At 39.2% G+C, this 19,180-nt stretch overlaps 1 protein-coding gene across 2 annotated transcripts in view; it reads right to left on the bottom strand.

Annotated features, from left to right (window-relative positions):
* Nucleotides 1-11,951: 11,951 nt before the first annotated feature.
* The window catches only part of LOC109931024 (TBC1 domain family member 30-like), a 17,748-nt gene continuing 10,519 nt past the window's right edge, over nt 11,952-19,180 (bottom strand). The window contains exons 2-3 of one of the 2 annotated variants that reach the window (XM_048616559.1): nt 13,509-13,774; nt 11,952-12,739 (exon numbers count right to left, since the gene is read on the bottom strand). In XM_048616559.1, the coding sequence (XP_048472516.1) occupies nt 12,644-12,739; nt 13,509-13,774 (362 nt within the window). In that variant the 3' untranslated portion in view covers nt 11,952-12,643. Of the gene's footprint in view, nt 12,740-13,136; nt 13,775-19,180 lie in introns of those variants that run through there. The other variant, XM_020530380.2, reaches the window with a different exon arrangement.

Below are 19,180 nucleotides of genomic sequence, written 5' to 3'. Positions count from 1 at the left end.
GCCTTTATTTCAAAGGGAATAAGTAGGGAGATTTTGCTAAAGCTATAGAGGCACTAGTCAGACCACAGCTGGAATATTGTGAGCAGCTTTGGACTCCTTATCTAAAAAAAGATATATTGGCATTGGTGGTAATCCAAAGAAGGTTTACGAGGCTAATACCAGGAATGGAAGAACTGTCTTATGAGGAGAGATTGGGTTAGTTGGATTTCTGAGGAAGGGTCACTCAACCAGAAACGTTAACTGATTTCTGTCCACAGATGCTGCCTGACCTGCTGAGCTTTTCCAGCAATTTCTGTTTTTGTTTTTGAGTAAATTGAGCCTGTACTTGTTGGCATCTAGAAGAATTAGAGGCGACCTTGTTGAAACATACAAGATTCTTAGAGGACTTGATGAAAGGATTCTTAGAGGGTAGATATGGAAAGTTATTTCCCCTTGTGGGAGAGTCCAGAATCAGAGGACATAATTTCAGAATAAGCTATTGCAGATTTAAGACACAGCTGATGAGGACTTTCTTCTCCCACAAAGTTGTGAATCTGTGGAATTCTTTACCACCGAAGGCTGTTGAGGTTGGGTCCTTAGATATATTCAAGACTGAGATAGATATTTTTAATCCGTAAAGGAATCAAGGGTTTGTGGGAAAAGGCAGGAATTTGGATTTGAAGTTTGTCAGATCAGCCATGATCTCATTGAATGGCAGAGCAGACCTGATGGACTGAATGGCTGACTTCTATGAATTGCTTATGTTTCATTATGGTCTCATAGCAAGATCAAGAAGCAAAAGGCTGGTCCAAGTTTGTATGTTTGTATGTCCCTCACTATCAAGCAACATGACTAATTTTCATACCATCTGAAAATTTCTGAATAATGCTTCTACATTTAATTTTAATTCATTAATATATTCCACAAACAAACAATCAAAGACTGAGCCCTGTAGAACTCCACTGGAAACAGCATCTCTGTAACAAAAGTACAGCAGATAAATAAAATACTACACTGCAACACTCTCAATCACAACACTTTTTTTTCCTGTCATTGAAACAATTTTGAATTAACCTGTCATTTTCTGCCAGATTCCGTTAACTTCTAATAAATTGATCAGTTTGCTATATGGAACCTTATCAGAAACCGTGCTAAAATCCACACAGACTCATCAAATATGCCTTCCTCATCGACTCCCTTTCATTGAACAATTCCATGCTGCAGTTCTGATGAAGAGTCACTGTACTCAAAATGTTAACTTTGCTTTCTTTCCTAATTGCTGCCAGACCTACTGACTTTCGCCAGCAATTTCTATTTTTCTTTCATGCTGATTACCCTGGTTATAATCACTGGTCTAAAACCAATCTGCATAGGCAGATAGACAAAATCAGCAGCACAGAAATGACCATTAAAGCCAACAGTTGTATGCCATTATTTTTATTCCTGCGAAGTCTCCTCCCACCTCTCTTCATCGAACACTGTCAGCATATCCTCCAATGCTATATCCTTGTGGTTTATCTACCTTTCCTGCACCTGTAGAACATTCTACATTCTACAAATAAAATACTACACTGCAACACTCTCAATCACAACACTTTTTTTTCCTGTCATTGAAACAATTTTGAATTAACCTGTCAATGTTGTGTCAAATAAGTTTCTCATTTATTTATTAGTGGTTCCATTATATTTATGATCTCTAGCTTTTCACTCTCACACGTAGAAAACGTTTCATCAATGTCCATTGTTCCCATGCCACCTCTTTAATAGTTTAAAGTTTAATCAAACAGTTTAATCCAACTCTCCTACTTTCCCATAACCCTGCAAGTTTCCTATTCAAATCCCCATAGAATTGTGGAATAGTATTAGCAAAAACTAAGATAGAGACAATGTGGAAGTTTTTGAAAGGATGGTTTATTGGAATGATTCTTGAATAGACTTGACTTGTTAACCTTTGTCAGACCCTGCAGTATTGCATGTAATTCTGGGTACCTAACCTCAGGAAGGGAAGTAGTGACTTTTTTTCCCCAAAATGATACTTGGCTCAAAGGGTTAAAACAGAGTCACTGGTCAAGACTTGAAGTGGGAACATAAGCTGATATTTTTGAATCTTGGGTTTGGAGGCAGCAATGGCTTTAATAAACTTTGACTGAGATATAACAACCATACTTCAGCTCTAACAGACCCCTGCTCTCACAGCTCCCCTACTCCATTACTCTATTTCTAATTGAGGGGTCACGTCGATTTTCAATTTGCGAAGCTCTCAGTTAAATTATTAGGACAGGTTGTGTAAAAATGCATGAATTTGTTTGTGCTTAGAAGCCTGGAATATGATCTAACAGCAGTGTTTGGAAATGATAAAGAATTTCTTCTGATGGGGACACAACCAAACAAATAGGCAAAGTTCTAAAATTAGAGCTGGGCCATTTAAGACTGAAATCAAGAAACATTTTTTTACAAGTAGTTGATGGAATGTGGAATTCTCTTTTCCAAAACTGATATGTGCAATCAGTTAGAGAATCAAATTATTTATTAGGAAAATGGTTTAATGGATATGAATCAAAGGCAGGTAAATAGTGCTGAGGTACAATTAACCATGATCCAGCTGTACAGCACTAGAACAGGTTCAAGGGGATGAACTTGGCACCAACAGAAACGAAGCCATGATTTTGCTGATAGTATAGAATAAATAAAGTTATTTATAATATAAATAAAGTCATTTACAAAGGGCAAATTACAGTCTTAAAGTAGAGAGCTGACATACATGTTAGACTGAATGCTCACTTACCAAGAGAAACAGAACTGAAAATCACCTTAGTAAAGTTTAGAAGTTAGAGTTCTGCTGATTCAATGATGAAGTAAAACACAACATGATTGAACAGAGAGCTGAATCATTTACTTGTATTTAAATTACTGAGAAAAAAAATCCACATTATCTTGAGGCCAGGCCCCAAATAGAAGCAAATAGAAAAAAGATTTTTTTTATTCTGAAGAAAGGTCCCAACCCAAAACGTCAGCTTTCCTGCTCCTCTGATGTTGCCTGGCCTGCTGTGTTCCTCCAGCTCCACATCGGCAGTTCTTACCTTCTCCAGATTCTGAATGTGTAATGTGCAAATATTAGAGATTGGTTCTGAGAAGTTTACCCACACTCATGGGACAGCTGTAAACAAGACAGAAGAGGTTATATTTTGATTCAAGCTGATTGAAATTGATTCTTGTTGAGGTAGCTGTTTGTTGAACCTGTGGTAAGTGGTTAATGTCTTTGCTATTCTTCAGGAAGTGTTACAAAGCAAATTGATGGACCTCAGGCTGAAAGGTCTCTGGGTCGAGATAGACCTCATCCTAGCATCTTAAAAAAGTCACTAATGAGTTAGTGGATGCTTTGGTGTTAATTTTTCAAAATTGCCTAGGTCAGGATAAGTTCCATTGGCCTGGAAAGTAGCAAATATAACCCGTGTATTCAAGTAGGGAGAAAGGCAGATTGCCAGATAGTTGTTGTGCAAAGGTATTAGCATTGATTGTTAAAGACATTATCATTGCACACTTAAAACTCAAAGTACTAGGGAAGAGTCAGCATTGTTTTGTCAAAAGGAAACCATTTTTGAGAAATTTAATAGAGTTCTTTGAAGGGTAAAATGTGCTATGGATAATTTCGTAAAATCTCTACTGTGCAGATGAAGGCCATTCAGCCCTTCGAGTCTCTGAAGAGCATCCCACATCCCACCTTATCCCCATAACCCCAACATATACCATAGCTAACCCACCTATAAAGTGGAGCCTACAGTCATATTATATTTGGATTTCCAGAAGGCATTCATTAAGTGACCTATTAAAGGTAATTGCAGAGAATAACAGCTCGTTATGTAGAAGGTATTGTTAGTATAGATAGAAGATCGGGTGGCTGGTAGAAATCAGAGAGTATGCATAAATAATTCTTTATCTGATTGGCAGGATATGATGAATGGAACCCTACAGGGGTCTGTGCTGGGGCTTTACCTTGTACAATTTACACCAAGGAGTTAGATGAGGAATGCAATGGCATGATAGCTAAATTTGCATATGCATATGGGTAGGTAGAAAAGTATGTTGTGAAGAAGACATAAGAAAATTGCAGATAGAAATGGATAGATAGGAAAAATGAAAAAGTTGAGAATTATTTACGTGGAGAACTTTTGCAGATACCTGATCTGCACAAGGATTTGTGTCTTCGAGTGTATGATTCACAAAACGTTAATAAACAGATACAGCGTATAATCAAGAAGGCTAATGGAATGCTATCCTTTATTACAGAGAAACAATATAAAAGTAATGTTACATTTCAATTATGCAGGGCAATGGTGAGACCACATCTGGAATACTGTATGCAGCTTTGGTCTCCTTATTTAAGGAATGATGTTTACAAAATCATGAGGTACATGGATAGGGTAAATAAGCAAGACCTTTTCCCCAGGTTGGGGGAGTCCAAAACTAGAGGGCATAGGTATAAGGTAAGAGGGGAAAGATATAAAAGGGACCTAAGGGGCAACATTTTCATGCAGAGGGTGGTGCATATATGGAATGAGCTGCCAGAGGAAGTGGTGGAGGCTGGTACAATTACAACATTTAAAAGGCATCTGAATGGGTATATGAATATGAACGGTTTAGAGGGATATAGGCCAAATGCTGGCAAATGGGGCTCGCTTTATATAGGATATCTGGTTGGCATGGACGAGTTGGACTGAAGGTTCTGTTTCTGTGCTGTATATCTCTATGACTCTAAATGAATTGGAGATGTTTCAGAGGAGATTTACTAAATTGATCCCTAGAATTAGTGAGAGGTAGTAAGAACTGCCGATGCTGGAGTCAGCGATAACACAGTGTGGAGCTGGAGGAGCACAGCAGGCCAGGCAGCATTAGAGGAGCAGGAAAGTTTTTTGACGTTTCAGAAATCAAAAGAAGGGTCTCGACCCAAAATGTCAACTTTCCTGCTCCTCTGATGTTGCCTGGCCTCCTGGAATTAGTGAGTTGTCTTATGACGATAGTTTAGACATGCTGGGCTTGTATCCACTGGAGTTTAGAGAAGTTAGGGGTGGTTTGATTGAAGTATACAAGATCCTGAATGGTCTTGACAAAGTGGACATGAAAAGGATGTTTTTTTCTTGTTGGCCATTCCAGAACTCTATTTTCAAGTGAGGGATTGTCTTTTCAAGACTGTTATGAGGGGAATAATTTTCTCTGAGGGTCGTGAGAGTTTGGAACTCTGCTTCAGACATTTAGCAGACATCAAACATTTTTAAGACAGAGGTGGATAGATTCAGAGATAGTAGGAACTGCAGATGCTGGAGAATCCGAGACAACAAGGTGCACAGCTGGATGAACACAGCAGGCCAAGCAGCATCATAGGAGCAGAAAGGCTGACGTTTCGGGCCTAGACCCTTCATCAGAAAAAGGCAGGGGAAGCAAGGACTATCAGGAGTAGACGGGAATGTGAAAGTCAAAGCACAAACAGATCAGCCATGATCTTATTGAATGAGAGATCAGGCTGGAGGGGCTGAATGGTCTTTTTTTAATGTTTTCATATGAATTATTTTCTTTGTTTTTCCATGCAGCGGTTGCAGTTTGTGTTCCATGGCCATTGCACACATACAATGCGATTGTGACATATTGTCCAGTGTTATCATGACCCACAGAATGTCTGAGGCAATTGCCAAATCCATTTTCCTTGACATATACCCTGTGGAATGTGGTACTGCTAATATCTAAAGGAGATGGAAAAAAAATGTTAAAATAAACCTCATCATGATTTATTCATCAGACTGCCAATCATTGATGGCCCAAGACATAACAGCCAAATGATAACTATGGAAGAGACCCAAGATAAGTGAATAGAAAAATAACAAACTACTCTATGTGATCTAACTAAGAGTATATGTAGTTTAAAATAACTTCTTTGAAATTCTATCCCACTAGAAAGGAACCCCAATGCTTAGTTTGATTTTATGTGGCATTATTAACATGCATTAATACTTTTAGTGAGTTGTGTGTCTGTGCCCCGAGATCCTTCTGCTCCTCCGCCATATTAACACTTATTATCTGAGCAGTACGGCCTCTTTATTCATCCTACTGAAGTGTGTCACCCCAAACTTACTTCTTTTGAAATTAATTTGCCAGTTACTTGCCCATTCTGAAAGTTGATGAATGTTTTCTAGTATTTTCTCACATTCTTACAATTGGACGCACACTTCAATGGGATGTGATGCTAAACTTATGAAATTATCCTGAGCTTATTCCATTCTAATTTGTATCAAAATCAGTGGTCTCACCCAGCCTACCATTGATTCATAGAATCATATAGTACAGAAGAGGTTCTTTGACCTATCAAGTCTGTATAGCCAAAAATATAGTACTACCTACCACTAGGCCCATAGCCTTGAATGTTGTGATACCTCAAGTGCTCATCGAAGTACTGTTTAAAGTTGTAAGGTTTTCACCTCAATTACTCTCCCAGGCAATGCATTGCAGACCCCTACCATCTTCTGTGTAAAAAAATGCTTTTCCTCAAATCCCCCTAAACCTCCTGCCTTTTACTTTAAAATTATGGCCCCTCATTGACCCATCAACCATAGGATCCACCTATGGATCCACCTTGTCCATGCCGCTCATAATCTTATACACCTCTAGCAGGTCCCCTTCAACCTTTTCTGCTCGAAAGAAAACAACCTGAGCTTATCTAGTCCCACTTCACAGCTGAAATGCTCCATCCCGGGCAACATTCTGGTGAATTTATGCCACCCATATGGAGGTGACGGCCTAGTGGTATTCACCGGACTGTTAATCCAAAGACCCAGATAATGTTCTGGGGACCGTGTTCAAATCCCACATGGCAGTTGGTGGAATTTGAATTCAATAAAATATCTGGAATTAAGAATCTAATACTGACCATGAATCCACTGTGGATTGTTGAAAAAACCCATCTGGTTCACTAATTTCCTTTAGGGAAGGAAAACTGCCGTCTTTGCCTGGTATGGCCTACATGTGCCTCCAGACCCACAGTAGTGTGGTTGACTCTTAACTGCCCTCTGGGCAATTAGGGATGGGCAATAAATGCTGCCTAGCAGTGACGCCCTCATCCTTTGAATGAATAAAGAAAAAAAACTTAGCTAGCCTATTACCCTGTCCTGCCACCTTCAGAGATCTGTGGACAAGCACCCCAATATCTCTCTGTTCCTCTGAATGTCCTAGTGTCTTGCCATTCAATGAGTACTTCCTTGTCTTGTTCCTTCTTCCAAAGTGCATCACCTCACATTTATCAGGGGTAAATTCCATTTGCCACTGATCTGCCCATCTGACCAATCCTATAACTTAACACCTTCCTCCTCACTGTCAATCACTTGGTCAATCTTTGTGTCATCTGAAAATTTACTTATCATCCCTTCCACATTCTCTTCTACATCATTTATGATATCACAAATATGGGACCTGGCACTGATCCCTGTGAAATTCTGTTGCATACCAGGCTCTTGACACACAAACAGGTTTCTGCCACCACTCTCACCAAGCCAATTTTGGATCCACATAGACAAGTTACTCTGGATCCCATGAGCTTTATCAGTTTCCCATATGAGGCCTTGCTGAATTCCATATAATCTACATCAATTGCCCTACCCTCATTCAAACACTTGGTCACAACCTCAAATTTGTTAGGCATGACATCTCTCTGACAAATCCATGCTGTTTATCCCTGATCAAGCCTTGCCTGTCTAAATGGATATTAGTTTTCTCCTTCAGTACTTTTTCTAATATTCTTGTCTGTAAATGTGGGTCTTTTCTCAGAATATCCAGGATTATAAATACTGGCATTATTTTTGTCTATCTTGGGTTTTAACTGTTGGTCTGCATGTGTGCATCCTGCGCCATCAACATTGAGCCTCATTGCAGACTACTGTGTTGATCTATCCCTTTAGCATTCGGATAATCCCAAATAATATTGTATTGCAAATGTTAATTTCACTCCTATAACCTGCATTATAATTCCTGCCGTGGTGCTGGATTTTATGGTCCGTCACATGTCTGAAAGGGAAATGCCCCACTCGCCCCTAACCTGTCTCCCAATCTACTAGGGGAACACAGTGGAGTTGTCAGGTGGCCTGTTAATTCTTGGGCATGTTGAGGCCCTTAAGTGACCACCTAGGTGCATTGCCCTGCTCCCACTAATATTTTACCTACAACAGGTTGAGCAGGTAGCCTAACAGCTTTTGCTTGGCCAGCTGGTGTCGGACAAAAAAGGTGTGTGCACACTTTGGAGACATTCTCTTGGAAGTCATGCTCTCTTTTTAACTCTCCTCCCTACCTTCCAAACCTGGTTTCCCACATGCCTTGACAACTTGCTGGAGGTTGTCTGCAAAGCCCAGCTGGTAGCAATGACTTGAAGCCTAGCTCCATAACTTCCTTTAGTTTGGGGAGTGGGGAGTGCCTGTAGTCTCAGCAGTGGCCACAGCTCATGGCTGGCACTTCCGTTTAGGGATGTAAATCTTTACATTAGGTAATACCTTCAAGACCCTAAAATGGCTGCAAGGCAACTGCTTTATCACTGACAGATCGTCCTAAACAGCACTTTAGTCATGGTGGGGAGGGGACAATGTGATATAGGTATACAAGGCTCTGGACTGATTGATGCAGATTTTTGGATTCCAATTTTTAAAATAAGCCCATGTCAAAAAATCTAAGATCAAATCCAAGCTAGAATTTATTAATAAAACATTCAAAACATGAAGGAAGTACTTCACTATTGCATTGATGCAATTTTCTCTTGAAATTAAGGAAGATAGATAGGACTTCTGAAGAAGGATCACTGGACTTGAAATGTTAACTGCTTTCTCTCCACAGATGCTGCCAGATCTGCTGAGTTTCTTCAGCAATTTCTGTTTTTGTTTCAGATTTTCATATCTGCAATTGTTTTAGATTAGAACAGGAGTTGAAATAGTTTTAGTAAATCCAGAAGTATTGAAAATCAGATCACATGAGTTATAACTTCTTGGAGGTCAGAGACCAGTAATAGGTTCCTTGGTGATCTGGGCCAAATCGTTTTCTTTCTTGCAGGCAAAGTGTTGGTCCTTTCAAATTAGCAACTTAGAGACAAAGATGGAAGATCTGAGGCAGGCTGTCAACTCAGCGTGGAGATCTGATCGCTCTATAGAGTTCAAACAGCAACTGACTTTGAATCCTAGAATTGTATATTTAGTCTTTTGCAGCCAGTCCCAATTTCAGGTACCAATAGTCCATTTCAGCGGGCTAATTGGAAGGTCACTAACAAAGCTTTACATCCCCCTTTTGAGTTTCTGTTGCAAGGTGACAAGACAATTATAAATGTGTTAGCGTCCATTTTCGCATAATAGATCTTAATGTTTTTCTTCATCCAGCAAAAGTTGGAAGCAGATGGTTCATCTTCAGTTCCTTTATGTCAGCTTTAGCTGGAATGTTTATACAATTCAGGGTGTTCAGAAGCTTCTGAAAACATGATTATGTGATTGGCGGTGGCTAATTTATGAGTCCAGAAATATTGTCCATTTTTAAACGAATCAAAATTTAAACATAATATGGAAGAGAATGCAGTTTTCTTTAACATTTCTCTTCATAGCCTTGGCCATGACAAGCTAAGGATTCTGTGATACAATGGAGTCTAACATCCATCTGTTGTATGATATCATCAGTATCACTCAACTGAAGATTGCGAAGTGTTGAACTACATATTTATTGATTTACTGTTGTCATCATTTTCTTTCCAATTAGAACTTGATTCAGTTGCATAATATAGCATACAAGGCACTTCACTTCAGTGGACAAATAATATTGATTTGACTGTTATTTGTTGGTGCAGAACTTGAACATTGATGAAAAAAGAAATTTTGTCGAACCTTTTTGTCTTTCACTCATCACGACAATTTGCAAGAATACAACGTAATGGGAAAACAACATTTCAGGGAAGTATCTTGACCAATCAGAGACAATCTACCTCATTTAAAGTTTAAACAAATTTTGACGATTAAATGTTAGTCACTATATAACTGGTGAATTCTCCATAGCAATGCCTCTACCAATCAATCAATTGCTAACACATCAGCACTGTCTTCTCATACAGTATAAATTTTATTTGCACTTTACATTGGTATTCCTGCGAATTATCCTGATAAATGCAAAATGAACGTCTTCAATAAAATTTGTCATTTTCAGCCTGTATTTGATTCAGATTACCTGTGAAATGAAGTCTTTTTATTTCAAAACTTATATTTTACAGCAAGTGTAAAGTGTAGGAATATGAATAATACAATATTAAAAATAAATTAGATAGTATGATGTATAAAAGCTTTTAGAAAGAAATGTGATATACATATATACTTAAATTTATTAATTTTTCAGTTTGGAATTGAAATAGAAACTTTATAATATTTATCACTGATATGTAAACTGAGTTTGTTACCAAAATCTGTGCAGCATGTTTGAATACAAATGCACACCTTCTGTAGTACCTTTGACATAAAAAATGCTTTTTACATAACTAAAGTGGTATATCAAGAATTGAGTGAAAATTAAAGGGATGACCTGAAGTTATAAATTTTGAGGAGCCTTTTCTTTTGATGAAGTGAGATAATAATTCAAGAAAATGGGAAGTGTGATGATTGTAAATATTTTTAATCAACTTGTTATGGTATAACACATCTGGGAGAGTTGGGATTTGAACCTGGACCTTCGGAAGCAGCGGTAGAGACACTACCAGTGTGCCACAAGGTGATGATTGTAGGCTTTGCTATTCTTGTTGGAATGGGTAAAGGAAGAAAAAGTACAATTGTAGAAGCTGGAGTCTGAGCAGTAACAGATGCTTGGAATTAACAAAGTGGGCTGAAACAAGGTTGTGAAGGGTAAGAATCTTTGCAGATAAATTACACAATCAGAAGCAGATTATTCTATTTGACTAATCCATGTTGGTATTACTACTGTACACAAGCCTATTTCCACTCACGTTACCTCTTCCTAACCTGTTGTAACCATCCTTCCATTTTCTCCCTCTAAATTAATTGAAAGAAGCTTGCTGACATGTATTCTAACAAATGGCGCAAGGTACTGGTATGGAGACAGGATTGGCTGACTGGCAGAAGGCAGAGAGTAGGGATAAAGCTGTCTTTTTCAGGTTGGCAGCTCCTGACTAGTGGAGTTCTGCAATAGTCAATGTTGGGACCACAACTGTTCATGTTATACATTAATGATCTGGATGAAGGAACTGAGGGTATTGTTGCTCAGTTTGCAGATGATACAAAGATAGGTGTAGGGACAGGTAGTGTTAAGGAAGTGGGGAGGCTGCAGATGGACTTGGACTTGGACAGGCTAGAAGAGTGGACAAAGAAGTGGCAGATGGAACACAATGTGGGAAATTATGAGGTTATGCACTTCAATAGGAAGAATAGAGGCATAGACTATTTTCTAAGTGGGGAAAGGCCTCAGAAATCTGAAGCACAAAGGAACTTGGAAATCCTAGTTCAGGATCCTTTTGAGGTCATTTGACAGTTAGGAAAGCAAATGCAATGTTTGCATTCATTTTGAGAGGGCTAGAATACAAGAGCAGAGATGTAATGCTGAAGCTGTATAAAGCTCTGTTTAGACTGCCTTTGGAGTATTGAGCAGTTTTGGGGCCCGTTTCTAAGGAAAGATGTGTTGTGTTGGAGGAGTACAGAGGAGATATACAAGAATGATCCATGAGGATGAAGGGCTTGTCATGTGAGGAGTGGTTGAGGACTCTGGATCTGTACTCAAAGGAATCTAGGAGGATGAGGGGGGAATCTCATTGAAATTTACAGAATACGGAGAGGCCTGGATAGAGTAGACATGGAGAGGATGTTTCCACTAGTAGGAGAGACGAGGACCCAAGGGCACAGCCTCAGGAGGGAAGGGATGACCCTTTGGAATTGAGAACAGAAAGAATTTCTTCAACCAGAGGTGATGAATCTGTGGAGGCCAATTTAATCAAGTGCATTTAAGACAGATAGGTAGGTTTTTGATTTGTAGAGGGATCAAGGGTTACAGGATGAAGGCAGGAGAAAGGGGTTGAAAAGCTTATCAACTATGATGGAATGGAGAGGGAAACTCCATGGGCCGAATGGCTCAATTCTGCTTCTATATCTATGGTATTATGGTTCTACCCTCAATGGCTATGAGGCATATTTGAGGTCTAATTAGAATCTTAAGTTCTTTACAGTCAATGAACTAACTAACTTTTGAACTGATTTAAAGAAAATGTGACAGTCAATTTTATAGACAGCAAGTTCCCTCAAACAGCATCCTTTTTGTTTTAATGGTGGTGATTATTATGAGATATGTCTTGATCAGGAAACTGGAAGAATTTCCTGGTATTCAAATCAAGAGATCTTTGATAGCCCTCTGAGTAAACAGATAGGACTTCAGTTATACATCTCATACAGGAGGCATTACAGATCTGCTTAATACTTTTGTACAGAACTCCTTCCTTCACAATTTTAAGTGGGACTTTACTCCATTTATTTTAATCAAGCTAAGACTGTTGATATAATAGAGTTTTGTGTATGTTTATTATGCTTTCAGATGTCAGTCTCTGGTTTTAATCTCAGCTGCAAATATCATTTGAACTGCCTTGTCACGATCAATATGTTTCACTGGATTTTCAGAAGATTATTGGGTGGTGTGTACAATAGCATGATGTTTTATCTCCGTGGGAAGAAAAATGAAGCAGCTTAACTTTTTCCCTGAAAACTGGATCCTGACAAAAACAAGACAATAAATATAAATAGCAAGAGAGTGCAAAGAAGTATAATAGAGTTGATTTTTCACAAAACACAGTTAATAAGTTTACAACATTATAATTTACACATTTTAACAACTCTTTAAAATTAGTGACCCCAATTACTTATGGAATAAATGAAATGCTTCGTATTCAATCAATGCACATCTCATTCTTATGGTGTATGATCAACCAGGGTAAACTTGTTTTGTACCACTTTAATCATGTCATTTCACTGAGTTTCATTAATTTCCTTTGCAGACTCCCTTAAGGAGCTAATTTCTTTTTAGAAAGGAAATTCTCTTAACAGGCTTCTAAAGAAACAGCAAGCTGACATCTCAAAATGGAGTAGCTGTTATTTTTATTTGTAATTGCATTTCCAAGGAACAAGTCACTTTTTGGGGCTTAACACTTACTGCTTGGCGTATAAGCCAAGATTCTTGGCAGTGTCAGACTTCCTTGGAGACTTCATTTGAGGGAATGGGTAATAATCCCCTTTTGTGGCAACTGGTGCTATTTTAGTGAGGAGCCCACTTTTGCTTGACCATATATTTGATCTCTCATTTGGAAATGAAAATCTTTTATTGATCTTAGGAATGCAATGATTGTGGTTTGTGAAAGAATGGGTTGCCTTTAATTCATTAGACTTGCAGGTGACGTGTGCTGTTACTTCACCATTGGCTCTTTTATAATTACATGACTCAATTCTACTTTTATTAAGTAGGCCTTTTTTGCTCATTGAAGCTACCTGTTGAGTTTGGTCATCTGCTTCCCTGTTTTCCTGCAATTGACTATTTTGACCTGTGTTCTGTGCTTGCAGCACACGGTGAATATCTAGATGTGTGCGCCAAGGAGTTTCACCATCCTGGATATAATCTTTGTTTGGAACATCAAGCATGACACTGTTAACAGGAAGGTGTTCTTCAAATGCCTTTGGTTTTCTTACTGTGCAGTTGACTGAAACTGTTTTGACTTGGAGCTTGAAGAACTCTCCACTTTCATGTTTACTTTTACCTGCAATTACAAGAACATTTGAAACATTTTGTTTGTTTACAGTAATGTAAAACGCACATTGTGTTAATGAATAACCATGACCCCTTGCTTAGTGCTCTCACCATTCCTGACTACAGATTAAATCACAAGATAATGGCAGATAATTACTTAAGAAATTTTGTCAATATTTTTAAAATCAATTTATTAAAATATGTTAGAGAAAAATAATTTAATGGCACATGGCAGGTGGTTAGCAAATTAGAAATGTTTGGGATTGATAGGTCTTTGGCAGCATTGATTAGATAGGAATCAGAGGGTAGGTATAGATGGGCATTCCTCAGACTGGTTGCAAGTGGTGTTACTCAGGGATGGGTGTTAGGACCCTTTTTCTGATTTATATAAATGATTTGGAGATGGGTGTTGAGGGCAAAATCTCTAAATTTGCAGACAATACCAAGCTAGGAAGAATAGTGGATTGTGAGGATTACGCTGTGCGACTTCAGAAGGACGTTGACAAGTTGACCAAATGGGCAGACACCTGGCAGATGAATTTCAATACAAAGAAAGGTGAGGTAATGCATTTTTGGTAGAAGCAGCATGCAGACACAATACAGGCTCAAATGATACAACTTTGATGGGAGTACTAGAGCAAAGGGATCTAGTGCATAATTCTCTGAAGGTGGCCAGGTAAGTTGAAACCATTCTTAAGGCGGCTTATAGGATCCTTGACTTTATAAATAGAGGCACGGAGTATAAAAACAAGGAAGTGATGCTACACCTCTACAAATCATTGGTCAGACCCCACATTTGGAGTAGCATGTTCAGTTCTGGGCACCTTATTTAAAGGATGGATGTTAAGGCCCTGGAGAGAATGCAAAGAAGATTTACAAGAATGATACCAGGAATGAGTGATTTTAGATACAAAGAAAGATTAGAGATTTTGGGCTTATTCTTCTTGGAGCAGAGAAGATTACAGGTGATCTTATTGAGGTGATCAAAATAATGAATAACTTTGACAGGGTAAAGAAAGGTGTTTTGTTTCCATTGCTTGGTATGTCAGTAACTAGGGGTCATAGTTTCAAGACTGTCAGCAAAAGAGCTAGGAGAAGGTGAGAAAAAAATACTTCTTTACTCAGTTGTTAGGATTTGGAATGGTGCTGCCTGGGAGTGTGGTGGAGGCAGATTCCATGGAGGTTTCAAAAGAGAGCTGGATATATATTTGAAAGTGATGAATTTAGACGACTATGAATCAGGGATGGAGAATGGATCCACCTAGGTAGATTTTTTTGGGAGCCAATATAGACACAATGGGCCTCCCTTTGTACCATAAAATTCTGTTATTCTGGAGCAGGTGGGACTTGTATTTATGTAAGAACGCAGAAACTTGGTGATTTAGTTGGTTAGACCCTAATCATGGGATTAAAATACCCTCTTATTCTAAGGGTTCTATAATTTCAATAAACTTTCTTGTAACATAAAGAAGAGCTTTACTTGCTCCCACTGGCAACCTCACTCAGAAGCCTCAGGATAATTCTTATTGGAAAAGCAAAACTATGACCCACTGATGTATTAAAAAAATTATTTGCCAGAAAACAGGATTGGAGCATACTGCTATAGCAGAATGACTGTGTCTTAAATCTGTGCCTTTCAGAGCTTGATTCTGACACTAGTGCATCTGGTGTGGGGAGGCGATGGCCTAGTGGTATTATCACTGGACTATTAATCCAAAGACCCAGCTAACATTCTGAGGACTCAGGTTCTAACCCTGCCACAGCAGATGGTGGAATTTGAATTCAATAAGTGACCATGGAAATAACCCTGAATCCATTATCGATTGTTGGAAAAACCTATCTGGTTCACTAATGCCCTTTAGGGAAGGAAACTGCCATCCTTACCTGGTCTGGCCTACATGTGACTCCAAACCCATAGCAATGTGGTTGACTCTTAACTGCCCACTAGGGATGGGCAATAAATGCTGCCTGGCTAGTGACACCCTCATTGTGAATGAATAAAAAAAAGTCAAATAGTATCATCATTTGCCTGCACTTGTAACACTAAATTTGTTGACTGCAAGAATCCTGTAATGCTCAGATTCATTTTTTTGTCTGTTGGCCAGTTTGGCTGTTGAGCAGATCATCTAGTTATTTCACATTATGATTTTGTTACAAAGTTAAAATTGATTCACATGAAGCCAATTGCCAGGAACAACAAGGATGTGGAATAAATCCATTAGTGGCTGGGGTGTGGTGGTTGAATAGTGCCCATTTATTTCCTCAACATTTCAGGCCTGTAAAGTTAAACTAATTTCAATTCATTGATCACAATGTGGCGTAGCAAAACAGGTGAGAAAGTGGTCATCAACAGGCACAAAAGCAAAGGAGTGTAGCAGCTCATTAAGCATTAATCTCCAATCTTCTCATCTTTATTAAGTGCTGGATTTTCATGGTTTAAAATGTAGGCAGGCAGCTGAAAAATGATGGCAACATTGCACATGCTTATATCCTACAGGAGCTTTGCACACAAGAAATCTTGGAGAACACAGAAGGGAGTGTCAAACTGAAAACCAGTAAGTAATTTTATTGAGGTAAATTAAGGTTTAGGGATTTCTTTTCAAAAGCCTGGCTTTATGGAGGTTTACAATTTTATTGAAGCTGGCCAGTGTTTAGGAGCTGCTGCTTTGGATTAGCTGAAGGCAGGCTTGTGCCAAATCAGAATTAGTTTTTTTTTCTAAAAATTCATTCATGGGATGATGGTGTCGCTAGCTAGGCCAGCATTTATTGCCCACCCCTAATTGCTCAGAGGGCAGTTAAAAGTCAGCCACATGGCTGTGGGTTGGGAGTCACATGTAGGCCAGACCAAGTAAGGATGGCAGTATTCTTTCCCTAAAGGACATTAGTGAACCAGATGGATTTTTCTAACTATTGACAATGGATTCATGGTCATCATTAGACTCTTAATTCTAGTTACTTATTGAATTCAAATTCCACCATCTGCTGTGGTGGGATTCAAACCCAGGTCCCCAGAATGTTACCTGGGTCTTGATTTTAGCAGTCCAATGATAATACCACTAGGCTATCACCTCCCCGTCAGAGGGCAGAAAGTCTTCCATAGGAAAGACTAAAATATTGATCAGAGTGGAAGGGGCTGTCCCTTTTTAAAGCAAAAGTGCAGCATCCGATCACAAGTCAGAGAAGTCAGCATAAAAATGAGACCGGTTCAGGGGTCATCACCCTCCTGGTATCATCTGGGCATCTAAACAGCAAGCAAGGTTGTTTGGACTCCACCTGAGCACCAGGAAAGGTGCAGCTGGAAACAGGTGCTGTGCCCTCAAATCAAAACCACTGGAGATGAAGAGCTGTCTCCCTGCACAAGAGGAGTTGACTACTAGTTATCAAGACAACACCAGCAAGGAACCAGGAGCACAAAGGAAACTTGACAACTATTCACTTTAGAATGTAAAATGTGACTCCCTGCCCCCAGACTTTTCCTCTCAGGAAAACGAAATATATGGGAAGTGGGTAGGGAAGAGGGAGGCAAGGCTGATTGCCCAACCGTGGCTGTAACAAATGATGCAGCTCAGGAAGCCATGTGATCTCCTATTTCTTATGTTTTACGTTAACAATCCATGACTCTCCTGCACTGCCCCATCATTTACAGGAGCTGTCTCCAAGACAGTTTAGTTTGATGAACAGATTAGTCAGTGTGGTATTATCACTTTTTAATTGACTTGATGTAATCCTGCTTTGTATGTGGCAAGCCACACAATGATGTTAATGGTCATGTACTGGATTATCCCTTGGGTGTATGCTGGGCTACTCACTAACACCTCAGAAAATGTGTCACAGTGATGTCACTGAATAGGTACTGGGCTGCTAACATCCCTATAAACCCCTTCATATCCTTTTTATTGTACTGCCTTGCCTTTCCTTTCCTTTCTACAGCAAAGACCTCAGTTTGTTCAGCATTTACTGAAGAGAATCTTTTCTCAGTTGATATCATTTTTGCAAATCCTTTGCTCATTCTGTTGTATTTCAACACCTTTGTTTTATAAAGGCCAGAACTGTGCACTGTATTCAAAGGAAAAGGACAACTTGTCAATTCCTCCAGTACAATACATACCAATCTGTTCATCATGCCAAATGTTTTGGTTTGATTTTGTGTGGGTTTTTTCTGCAAGCTATTAAATGTTCCTGTTTACAAGAGTCAGATTCCATTTACTTGGCATACCTAGTATACCCATGATTTGACTGCACTAAAAGTACTAAAATCAAAAAACAGCAGAACATGTACAGTAAAATGGACTGCAATACAAGCATCAGTCCTACCTTGGAGTAAGCCACTATTGCTCAAGGTCCTAGTTGTCATGATACATTCACATAATAGCTACTGATCCCAGTAACGACTTTAATTTTCTGTCTCTGGTTCAACAATCAATTCTGGCCTAAGTGCAGGCAATGGCCATCTTACCTCTGCCTAACCACAGTTGTTGGATTGCTAATGGCTCAAATTCAGACTTGTGCTGCTAGCTGCGAGGAAGTGCTTTGAAAGATATCAGTCAAACACCCAAAAGATTCCAATTCCAGAACACCATTGAGAGGGAACCACACGGCTGTAACAGCAGCCAGCCTCTGGGGGTATGTGACTAGAAAAAGGATACAAAAGTGAGGTGAGTGGGATTGTTTCTCTGAAGCCATTCTAGCAGGCCCAATGAGAAGGGGTGGGGGAGGCTAGCAAGAGCACGGAATACCAGGAGTAGAAGTCCTCTACTGGGAACAGTGCCCAAACAGGAAGTACCATCCCTGCTTTACCCTCCAGTCCTCAACAAGGCTGCCAATGGCTTTGCTATTTGGCATGGTAAAAATACCAGTGGGCTGTCTGATTTCTTGTTGCTGCTAAAATAGTAGTAGAGGTTGGCAGGTGACAGACACAGCATTCCCACTAACCCCTCCCAGCCCTACCATTCAATTTTACTTTCACAGGGGGAATCAAAGTCAAGGTTTGACTCCATCCAGTACAGCTATGCTGTAGCATTTAAGTCTACCCCATTGACCAAGCCTTTTAAGTATTCCCTAATAATGCCTTAAATGGCTCTGTGCTTAATTTCATTTCACAATGCTTGTGAAGAGCTTTGAAATATTATTACATTGTTGTGTCTATATTCGTGAATGTTGTCATTGTATGATGTTACACACAGTGTAAGGCTGCTTGGATATTTCACACTGCGTTTTCCCCTGCATAATTCCAAAACAGTTAAGTATGCTTTATAAAGTTCTCACAGTGGGACCGTTTGGGAACTTTCAAACATGTTCATTTTAGTGGTTGAGAGCAGAATGCACGTGCATCTATATACACTAACCCACAGCTGAGAAAACAAAGTTGGATCCAATAAGAGCTGGTAGGAACTGCAAATGCTGGAGAATCTGAGAC

Source organism: Rhincodon typus, chromosome 2, assembly GCF_021869965.1.
Source record: "Rhincodon typus isolate 14 chromosome 2, sRhiTyp1.1, whole genome shotgun sequence".
NCBI lineage: Eukaryota > Metazoa > Chordata > Chondrichthyes > Orectolobiformes > Rhincodontidae > Rhincodon > Rhincodon typus.
The sequence above is the reverse complement of the archived record's forward strand: the minus strand, read 5'-3'. Positions and strand labels throughout refer to the sequence as shown.